The sequence below is a fragment of the Trichechus manatus genome, unplaced genomic scaffold (genome assembly GCF_000243295.1).
Source record: "Trichechus manatus latirostris isolate Lorelei unplaced genomic scaffold, TriManLat1.0 scaffold00120, whole genome shotgun sequence".
Lineage (NCBI taxonomy): Eukaryota > Metazoa > Chordata > Mammalia > Sirenia > Trichechidae > Trichechus > Trichechus manatus.
The window spans coordinates 1,127,240-1,138,800 of NW_004444056.1; the positions used below are offsets into that span (position 1 = coordinate 1,127,240).

The window sequence follows — 11,561 nt, forward strand, 5'->3', positions numbered from 1 at the left end:
CATCTGCAAATAGAGATACTTTGACTTCTTCCCTCCCAGTTTGGATGCCCTTTATTTCTTTTTCTAGCCTAATTGCTCTGGCTAAGACATCCAGCACAATGTTGAAAAAGAGTGGTGATAGAGGGCATCCTTGTCTGGTTCCCATTCAAAGTCTCTCCATTTAGGATGATGTTAGCTGTTGGCTTTATATAAATGTCCTTAATTATACTGAGGAATTTCCCTTCTATTCCTATTCTTTTGAGAGTTTTTATCATGCGTGGGTGTTGGACTTTGTCAGATGCCTCTTCTAGTTTGATTGATAAGATCATGTGGTTCTTGTCTTTTGTTTTATTTATGTGATGGATTATATTGATTGTTTTTCTAATGTTGATCCATCCCTGCATATGTGGTATAAATCCCACTTGATCCTGGTGAATTATTTTTTTCATACGTTGCTGAATTCTGTTGGCTAGAATTTTGTTGAGGATTTTTATGTCAATGTTCATGAGGGGTGTTGGTCTGTAATTTTCTTTTTTTGTGGTGTCTTTACCTGATTTTGGTATCAGGGTTATGCTGGCTTCATAGAATGAGTTTGAGAGTATTCCATCCTTTTCTACGCTCTGAAATACCTTTGGTAGAAGTGGTGTTAACTCGTCTCTGAAAGTTTGGTAGAATTCTCCAGTGAAGCCATCTGGCCAGGGCTTTTTTTTGTTGGGAGTTTTTTAATTACCTTTTCAGCCTCTTCTTTATGGGTTTATTTAGTGTTCTACCTCTGTTTGTGTTAGTTTAGGTAGGTAGTGAGTTTCTAGAAATTTGTCTATTTCCTCTAGGTTTTCAAATTTCTTAGAGTACAATTTTTCATAGTATTCTGTTACGATTCTTCTAATTTCACTTGGGTCTGTTGTGATATCACCCATTGCATTTTCTTATATGGGGTATCTGCTTCCTCTCCTGTTTTTCTTTTGTCAGTTTGGCCAGTGGTTTATCAATTTTGTCGATCTTTTCAAAGAACCACTTTTGGTCTCGTTAACTCTTTCAGTTGTTTTTCTATTCTCTATTTCATTTAATTCTGCTCTAATTCTTATTATTTCCTTTCTTCTGGCACCTGAGGGCTTCTTTTGCTGCTCTCTTTCTACTTGTTCCAGTGGTAGGGTTAATGTTTTGATTATAGCCCTTTCTTCTTTTTGGATGTGTGCATTTATTGCTATAAAGTGACTTCTGAGTACCGCTTTTGCTGTGTCCCAAAGCTTCTTACAGGATGTGTTTTCATTCTCGTTGGAGTCTTCTATAACCCAGTAGTTTTTGAGCAAGGTGTTCTTCAGTTTCCATGTGTTTGATTTTTTTTTTCCTTGCTTTTTCTGTTGCTGATTTCTACTTTTATGTCTTTATGGTCAGAAAAGATGCTTTGTAATAATTTCGATGCTTTGGATTTTGTTAAGGCTTGCTTTATGGCCTAATATGTGGTCTATTCTGGAGAATGTTCCATGTGCGTTGGAAAAGAAAGTATACTTGGCTGCTGTTGGGTGGAGTGTTCGGTATATGTCTGTGAGATCAAGTTGGTTGATTGTAGCATTTAGCTCTTCCATTTCTTTGTTGAGCTCCTTTCTGGATGTTCTGTCCTTCACCGAAAGTGGTGTGTTAAAGTCTCCTACTACTGTTGTGGAGCTGTCTCTCTCTCTTTTCAGTGCTGTTTAAGAGTTTGTTGTATGTATTTTGGAGTTGGTGCATAAATATTTATTATAGTTATGTCCTCCTGGTGTATTGACCTTTTAATCATTATATAATGTCCTTCCTTACCCTTTGTGGTGGAGTTTATTTTAAAGTCTGTTTTGTCAGAGGTTAGTATTTCCACTCCTGCTCTTTTTTGAGAGTTGTTTGCTTAATATATTTTTTTCCATCCTTTGAGTTTTAGTTTGTGTCTTTAAGTCTAAGATGTGTCTCTTGTAGGCAGCACATAGACGGATTGTGTTTTTTATCCAATCTGCCACTCTCTGTCTATTGGTGCATTTAGTCCATTTACATTGAGCGTAATTATTGATAGGTAAGATTTTAGTGCTGTCATTTTGATGTCTTTTTTTGTGTGTTGTTCACAGTTTCTTTGTTCCAATTAATTTTCTGTGCTGAGTCATCTTTTAGGCAACTCTTTTTCAGAGTATCTCAAACTAGTATTTTTAGCATGGATCCCTTATGCCTGTGCCTAGGCAGAGGAGCTGTGCGTACCCTGGGTTCCTGGCTTAGGAGAGTTTATTTTTTCCCCATTTGTTAATTTGTTCTCTCTGCAAGGCCGGGAGAATGGCTCAGGGCATGTGACGAATCCTACTTCCGGCCCAGGGGACTCGGCAGTTGCTGAAGCCAGTCCGGGACCCGGTGCAGAGCAGGGAGCAGGGAGGTAAATGGGAGAGAGGTTTTTCCCTGAGGGGGGGTGTTTTTGATCCTCGCAGTAGGCCGGATGCAATTACTTATCTTTTCACCGATCAAGGGCTGTTTCTCACTGGTTCCGTGTGGCCGAGTAGCCTCTCTGCCTCTGGGTCTCTCCCGGTGTGGAATACGCTGTCCCGCGCATGGCTGCTTGCCTGCCTCACCGCTCACTCCCGAGCTGATCAGGCCTGAAGGGCTCAGGCTCTCGCTGGGTCAGGTCTGGCAACTCCTCGCTGCTTCCGCACTGTCTCTCCCTCCCCCTGACACTCAGTCCAGTTCCTCAGCTTTGCCGTAGACGTTCAGGGCTCCTAGATTGTCGTATATAATTGATTCACTAGTGTTTTTCAGGTCTTTGTTGTAAGAGGGTCCACTGGAAGTGTCTGACTACTCTGCCATCTTGGCCCCACCTCGAAATAGCTAAAGAGAATATAACATTTATTGTTAGCTATTTTTATAATGTCTCTATTTCTAAAATGTTTTCTTTCCATTCCACAGGTCATAGGTTTTGGGTCTGTTAAAATTGCAGCATTCATAGCTATGGTAGGAATTCTGTCTATTGTGGCTCAGGTGAGTATCATCTTAACCGTACTAATTTTTTTTTTTTTTTAACTTTTTATCCTGAAATAACCATAGATTCACAGGAAGCCTCAAAGAAATGTACAGGGAGCTCCCGTGAACCCCACACCCAGGTACCACCGCCATCCCCCATGGTACCATCTTGCATAGTTGTAGTACAATATCACATTGATTCAGTCCACAGAAGCATACTGTTGTCCACAGAAGCATACTATTTTTAATATAATGTCTAGGTTATAATTTAGGAGGAATTTAATCCAACCTTTTAGTACTCTTTAGAGTACTTATAACTTCTTTTGGGTTAATTCTTTTGTTCACTTTTATACTAACCAAAATGGTAAATAATTGCAATCTAAATCTTGATATGGCAAAATTAGCTTAACTAGGAGAATGCTTCAGTATTGTTTTAATATTGAAAAGTAAATAGAAATAAAAGCAGAAATGAAAATCCATAACTCTTCCAGTGCCTGCTGTCCCCAGAATTGAAGAAATGTAGTAAATTAGTGGATTAGAATTTACATAATGAGTAAAGAATAAATATTTCCCTGTCTGTTATAAAGCTAGGACCACAAAAGAGAGGACACCTAGCCTTGAAATTAATTCACTGTAGTGCTTAAGTGCATTCACTCTATCAGTGGAATGGTCACATGGTGTTTCCCTGAAGCAGCCCCCTGCTGCTTTTAAAGTAGGCTGAGCAGAGTGCTCTGCTGTGGTAACTCTCTGTAAGAGAAAATGAGAAGGCTGGGAAACGGTTTCCCCCAATATTGAAATGGTTTCTCCCAGATATTAAGATTGACAAGGCTTATGGAAATGCATCAAGGCAAAGGCTTTCTGTTTTTTATTTTTGTTGAACTGTGTTAACAAATATAGGTTATTTTAAACTTTCAAGTTGTCAGGATTTTAGTTAATTTTCTATATTAACTCTAGTCAGTCCATTAGTCCAGAGTCATCTTTTATGCAACTCTTTTTCAGAGTATCTCAAACTAGTTATTTTTAGCGGAGTATGTATTTGTTAAGATCAGATCTCAACTTTGTAGAAAACTATTAACCTCCATCAAAATCCCACATATTTTGTAAATGTTTAGTAGAGGGTTGCTGTTCACTGATGGTTGAATGATTGGCATTTCTCCAAAGAGACAGGTGTCTCCTTCCCAATCCTGGTAACTGGTGAACATCTATTAGTAAGAGATAAAGGGTCCAGTAACCTTTTGGAGAGTGCTAGAAGAACACTAGGTAAATTGGAGGAGACCGAAAAACCCAGGTCCATCTGAGAGCCTTCAAGCTCCATCCCTGTAGAACTGAATCAGTACTGGCCAGTCTCCAAGATTGAGGACCATGAAGTGGGCCTTTAGAGGTTCCAGTCATCAGTGAATGGATCTCACTTACAGAGCTTGCATTCAAATTCTGTGTTTACATGGTCTCTGAAGATTCTGTCGTTTACTTTGCAGACAGTCTTTCTTAGCATCTTGATGAGATCATTAGGGAATAAGAATACTGTCCTCCTTGGTTTGGGCTTCCAGATGTTCCAGTTGGCATGGTACGGTTTTGGATCTCAGGCCTGGTAAGCCTCTTCCTTAGATTCTCATGAACTAACAGACAAATGCGTCTTCTAATGAAGCTCAACCTGAGTGCAATGAGAAAGATGCAAGGATTTTTTTTTTTTTTTTTTTTTTGCTGCATAATTTTAGGAATGATATAGAACTTTGCTGGTTGGGTGTATTCAATGTTTCAAAAACCATTTAGACTTTAATTTGGGGAAGAGTGGAGCTAGGTAATTCAGGGTTATTTGTAAAGATTGTCTTCACCTTAGTGGTCTTTCAGTAAGCATTGAATATGTGTCCATAACCCTCACCCTCAGGGTCCCCAGTAACATTTTAACTCTACTTTTTAAACATGTTTGTCAGTTTTTAGAGACATTGCATATAGTCAAAAGCAAAACAGAAGATGAAGGAAAATGACCAATTGTGGCAGACTGCACTGCCCTTATCAGCTGAGTGACCTGGTAACATAACATTTATAAAGTAAAACATTTGAGTTAAACCAACATTAAAATCTCTTCCAAAATCATGTGTGTGCTGAGACAGTTATTACTGCTAGCACATTAGATTCTCATAAACAAGAAGGAGGGTCAAGATACACCCTGTGGAATAAGAAGAAATAAAAAGAATCCTGAGTGCTGTTTTGTTATGTGGTAGCTTTCCATGTATGCCTCGATACCAAATACCAGATTGCATGTCTCCATTTTAAACATTAGATTTGCTCCTCGCTTTATGTATGTGAATGGATGACATAATTTAGAGAAGCTAGACAAGCTTCAGTGGTCGGTGGTCAGTTTGGGGAGCAAACGCACGTGAGAAAAGAGTCTTTCTCTCTGTGTGACTTCTTATCAGCTGAACTTGGTCGATTCTTCTTGTTTTTTAAGATTTTGGTCCTATGAATTTTGGTTTATTAGCTGATTCAGTCAAACCCATTCAGTGTTAAAAAGACTTTGTGGACATAAAGGGTTTTTGTTTTTCAGCGAGGACGTGTGTGTCAGCCAGCCCCAAAGAAGTCTGGCCATTAGGCCACAAGCTCTCTCTTCTCATATTCACACTTAATACTAACACTTAAGCCCCTTTCACTGAGAAAAAAACTTCACATCTCTCTTTTTTCAGTTGGTGGCACAATATGCCTTGGCTTTGTTCAGGCATAGAAAACTGAGCAGCTTGAGGGCCAGTGGAAGATGAGCCTTTGAGAAGTACAAAGCAGAAAGTTGGAAATGAGTGGAGAAAATGCAGTATTTATATAAGCAAAAGAAAGCCTCTTATGAACTTCATGAAGCTTATATCTAAAGCTGGTAATAGGGAAACCAGGGAGACGAAAAGATTTTTGAAAGAAGTAAAATAAAATTAAAAAAGGAAACTCTCCCAGCCCGTCTACCCCTGTCCCAGCCCCTGAAGTGATCAGTATTAACAGTGTGATGTATAACCTTCCAAGTTAAAAAAAAAGAAAAAAATCCATTTTTTAAGAGGAAAAATAAATAAAACTTAACACGAGAAAATAGAAGACATTTGTACATTATGCCACTAATTGTTCTCTGAACAGCAAGCTCCCTGGGCAGGCCAGCCCCCCCTGACTGCAGCCTGTCCTATCATTGCAGGATGATGTGGGCAGCAGGGACCGTGGCTGCCATGTCCAGCATCACATTTCCAGCAGTCAGCGCCCTTGTCTCACGGAATGCAGAATCTGATCAGCAAGGTGAGGTCGCTGTCACCCTCACTGCTTTCCCCTTTCAGCTGAGACCTCCCTGCCAAAACCGTAAGCAGCTCTGATGCCTCTTTGCAGAGCCAGAAGTGGCAACCGCGTCTTCCCTTCTCAATGATCATACCTATTTATCTTGCCAAATAGGAAAATTCGAGGGAAATGATGGTTTTCTTATGCTCTGTATTTTGCTTTGATCTTATATTTTGAAAACCTGGATTCATCAGTTTAGAATACTAAGAATTAGAAATAGAACTATCCATCTTCTGTTTTCAGTTTTGACTCCTCTTTTGTCCATTACCATCAGAATTAACTAGATTATACTCCCGTTTTAATATGTGTTTGTTAAATAATGATAGAGCAGTTAGTAATGAGTTATTTAAAAATGGAACACTCAAAGTTTGTTAGCTTAATTTAGGAAATTGTTCTTTGAGGGGAAAAAGAAAAAGTAAATCTGTGTGGTTATTGATAATTGGATACAAAGTGAAAGACAAAATGAGGAGTTACTATGAGGAGGAGCACGCCACCATCTAAACTTTTAATTCCTTCTTTCTTGTGCCTCTGGCTTCCCTTTCTGGTAGTTCCTGCTGCCAGAATTAACCCTTTTCTTTCTGCATATCCTAGTGGCTCACCTTAATTCAGAGGGAAATTTTTTGGTTTTTTTTTTTTCTTTTTTTTTTTTAATTCTTAAGAGTCCTTTAAAAAGTTTCAATAAAAACCTAGATTGGAAAAGATAGTTTATTCATTATCCCTGTTTCTCCACATCAGAAATTAGCCATGTTATTCATGTCCATTTTCAAATAGTGTCACTTGTAGACCACAGGTGACCACCTCTGGCTATAAGAACGCAGCTTTGTGGTCCACGGGAGCCTCGCGTTTTGGGGGAGGTGTCAATTCTGTAAATTGGGCACCATATCATGGAGAACTAGCACTGCCTTGGTGTCTGACATGTACCATCCATGCCTCCTGTCACTTAGGACACGAATTTTCTTTGGCTGTTTTTACAGATGTTTCCAAGTGTCGGCATTATTTAGGACACATGATATTAAGTTGCCGATATTTGACCATTTTTGACTTACGAAAACACACATTTCATATGATTCAAGCTAATTTTTTACCTGCCACTTCAGAAGCCAGACATATCTAGAAATTGGCACTTCTGGTATTTTTCAGTACAGGTCATTAGGAAGACGCTGCCCAGAATGCAAAGAGCAGCTGTGAGAGATGGGAGTCTGTGCCCAGGAAGCATGTGCAGCAGCCAGAAGGGCTGTGTGTGCCCATGTGGGCAGGATGTTATTGTTAAAGCACCATTAAATGAACAAAGCAGGCAAGTCTCAATCAGTACAAAAGTGGAAATTGCCTGCAAATAGGGAACATTAAAGTTTTGGTTTTTATTATTCCCCATTTATAGGCAGATGTTGCTGTTCTGGAGGAATTCTGCCCCAAAAGGATTTTAGAAACAATACTGTCATTTCATCTCCTTTTAGATCTTAGGACAGAGAGTAATGATGTTAAAAGGACATAGTAACAACCAAGAAAACATTTGTGGAATGAATGAAAATATGATGGCCTAAGTCTCCTAATCTACTTTCCTCAGCATGCTTTCTATCCAGTTCAGCTCTGCTGAATGAGTATATCATCGTTTATAAGAAGGTACTGTTGAACTCCAAATCTTCAGATTCTTTAATGAAAACACTGGCTCCCTTACTTCTCTTTGTTCTAATTTAGGAGTCACCCAGGGGATCATAACTGGAATAAGAGGACTGTGCAATGGTCTGGGGCCTGCACTGTATGGCTTCATATTCTATATGTTCCACGTCGAACTGACTGAGATGGAGCCAGAATTGAATTCTAACCAAGCTGCCCTGCAGGTAAATTGGTAATAAGTCTAGTTTTATGACAATGGTAGTGTCAGATTATGGCAAAATCTTCTGACCTTAAATTTGGAGCAAGTTCTTATTTATGTAATATGCCTGTTGTATTTGACAGTAAGTACTGGGTTCAGTGCTTCCTGAGTCTTTGATGTAAAAGATTTGTCTTAATTTCATTCAGAATGCTGTCCTCTGGCTAAGCCCAGGCAAAAGAAAACATGAAAGTTCAGCTTAAATATTGAGCTAGAGTGCATTCTCTATTTATTTGATATTTCTTCCCTTCTTCCATCTAAGCAAAATTTAGTATAGATTTCTGTGCAAAACTAGAATTAATGTTCATCTACCGAAGTGGATGATCTGAAGTCATAGGATGGGATTAGAGATAAACAACTGTCACTTATAGGCTTACAGGTTTGGTTAAACTGTTTAGAAGTGGTGCAAAGAGCAGTGATTAGTTGCTACTTGTCATGTTCCAAATACTAGCTCTGTTTGAACTTGCGTTGTCATTTAATGGGACATTGGTTTTTGAGATTGCCGTGATTCACTTTTTGATGGTGTGCTTTTTGGGGTCATCCGGGACTAATTTTGGATGGAAAAAGCTAACTAAATTCTTCGTCTTCATTTGTTTCCCACACCCATCAGGGAGCTGTCATCCCAGGCCCGCCATTCTTATTTGGGGCGTGTATAGTTCTTATGTCTTTTGTGGTTGCTTTGTTTATCCCTGAATACAGTAAAGCCAGTGGGATTCACAAACATAGCAGCAGCATCAGCGGCAGCCTGACCAACACCCCAGAACGGGGCATTGAGGAAGACTTTGAGCCGCTGCTGCAAGACAGCAGCATCTGGGAACTCTCTTCCTTTGAGGAGCCTGGGAATCAATGCACTGAACTGTAAACTCGGCAGAAAGGGTGATTTTGCAACTGCCATCTTTGAGAGCCATGGAGGGAGCCATACCACATGGAGACCTCATGGGGCTGGAGGAGAGATGCTAGCATCCTTCAGGGCCAAGTATGATAAGCAACTTCCTCTGCTCCTCCTTCCATCCTCCTCATTCTCCTCCTGCTTCCTTTTCATCCATTCTTTTTCTTTGTACATTAGAACAAGGTAAGATTTGAAATGTTTACCTGAAAATGATGTGCAACTCTCAAGATCTGGAGTCTGAGCTTTGAAGCTTGAATAGAAAAAGTCATATCTCTGGGAGAAAGGGTAGCTTTCCTTTAATAACACCAGAATAAGCATGACAGCAGTCTTTCTAGGCCCTTTTCAGCAGAATGTGCAGGATTATAGTAGGACTACCATCTCTGGCAAGATTTCAGGTGAAGAATCCCTCCTCATTTTATTTCTTCCTGTTTCTCTGAACACATGGCTGCGTAGCCCATAGGCGTTTATGAGGGGCCACTTTAAGAGTCACTCAGTATCAGGGATCTTTGTTCAGGGGTCACAGGAAAACCAAGTTTACTTTCCTTTCATTCTTTCTACTTCCTATTCTTATCTAGAATAAAATTCCACATATACACCTCTAGTCATAGATATGATCAGTGATTATCTTTTTACCAGATGAAGGAAATTTTTCTTTAATCATGTAGCACTACCAACTCAGATTCCTGAACCTAGTGTCTAGGTCCAATCCAGAGTGATTTTACAGAAGAAAAACACATCAAGCATTCTGATGGTAACATAGAAATTGGAGGATGCTTCTAAAAATGTTTTCAACAAATGTGAACATTCCGAAGTGTGGATAACAATTAGTAACTAGATACCAGAGTAGTTTATATTCAAGTTCGGGCTTACAGAATTCATTGTTACTATTTGTACTTTTCCACATCTGCCTTGTCTGACTCCTCAAATAATTTTTCCCATCCGTCACACTTCTGCCTTAACTATTCTCTGTAGTATGCAGTTGTTTTTAATCATAATCTTCATTTCATTCTGTTTATCTCACTTTTAAATCTCATGGGAATATTCACATCAAAGTTCTTTCTAAAATATGGTTTAGTGAAGCTCAGTTTCACAAGTGTCTTGCTAATTTTTCGAGATACTTTATGGACTAAGAAAACTTTACAGATTTCTATGTATTTTGCTGCACCAATAAATGAATATTAAATATGGCCTACCTTTATCAGAGCAGTCCTTTGAAAGTTTTATAGGTATGAAATATATGTAGATATTTGTAAGGGGTTTTAAATTTTTTGATGGGGTGCTGTGTAAATCTTGTATTTATACATGTAATGAAGATATTGACAAAAAATATATATACAACTTTTATAAAGGATTATGTACTAACTGAATACATTTAAAATAAAATATATTTTGAAATCTGTTCTGCCATGAATGGAGATAACATATCTTTTTACTATGCTGTTGGTTTTTAAGTTAAGCTTCCTATGCATAATAAATTTGCAACGGATACCTTTATGTCTTTTGTGTTTCTTTGAAGCAAATAGTACCGTGGATCTTTTGGATTCTGTTTTGGCTTCCACCTAAAATGAATTATTCTACACTAATGTAAAAGATGTGTGTGTTTTCAAAAAAAAATTTAATTTTAGCACACTTCCTTCAAATTTGCTTTAAAAATCAGATCATTTAAGAATTTATATATGTATATTTTTATTTTAAAAATGCCCTCATAACATCTTTATTTCTGCTTTTTACCACTGCTTGTCACAACTGCAGTTACTTTACCCAGTATGACCAGTGTCTTTTTATTGTTTGTTTAATTATAGGTAGATTTTTAAATTGAGATAAAATTCACATAACCTACAATTCACTATTTGAGCCATTTTAAAGTATACAATTCAGTGGTTTTTAGTAGATTCATAGTGCAGACAACCAGTATCTAATTCCAAAGCATTTCCATTGCTCCAAAAAGAAACCCCATGCCCGATAGCAGTTACCCCGAATTCCTCCTTCTTCCATCCCTTGGCAATCACCAGTCTGCTTTTTTGTGTCTCTGAATTTGCTTATTTTGGACATTTCGTATATATGCAGTCATACAAATGCAAATCAATTGTGTTTTCTTTTGTTTAGCATAATATTTTCAAGGTTCATTAATGTTATAGCATGTATCAATACTTACTCCTGTTTATAGCGAAATAATCTTCCCTTGTCTGGATATACCACTTTTTTTTTTTTAATCCTTTCATCAGTTGATGGACATTTGGGTTGTTTGTACTTTTTGGCAATTATGAACAGTGCGGCTTCACGGTGCAAGTTTTTGTGTGAACATTTGTTTTCATTTCCCTTCAGTATCTACCTAGGGGAGTCCCTGGGTGGTGCAAAAGCTTAATGTGTTGGGCCGCTAACAGAAAGGTTGGAGATTCTCATCTGCCCAGAGGCACATTGGAAGAAAGGCCTGGCAATCTACTTCTAAAAAAATCATCCATTGAAAACCCTACGGAGTATAGTTCAACTCTGACACACATGGAATTGCCATGAGCTGGAACCGACTCAGCAGCATCCAGTTATGTACCTAAGAGT

At 38.5% G+C, this 11,561-nt stretch overlaps 1 protein-coding gene across 6 annotated transcripts in view; it reads left to right on the top strand.

Annotated features, from left to right (window-relative positions):
* Positions 1–11,211, top strand: part of MFSD14B (major facilitator superfamily domain containing 14B) — a 133,420-nt gene extending 122,209 nt beyond the window's left edge. Inside the window, exons 8-12 of one of the 6 annotated variants that reach the window (XM_004384214.3) lie at positions 2,893–2,964; positions 4,422–4,534; positions 6,113–6,210; positions 7,942–8,084; positions 8,727–11,211. In XM_004384214.3, the coding sequence (XP_004384271.1) occupies positions 2,893–2,964; positions 4,422–4,534; positions 6,113–6,210; positions 7,942–8,084; positions 8,727–8,978 (678 nt within the window). In that variant the 3' untranslated portion in view covers positions 8,979–11,211. Of the gene's footprint in view, positions 1–2,892; positions 2,965–4,421; positions 4,535–6,112; positions 6,211–7,700; positions 8,085–8,726 lie in introns of those variants that run through there. The other 5 variants (XM_023738594.1, XM_023738593.1, XM_023738595.1 and 2 more) reach the window with 5 other exon arrangements.
* Positions 11,212–11,561: the final 350 nt, after the last annotated feature.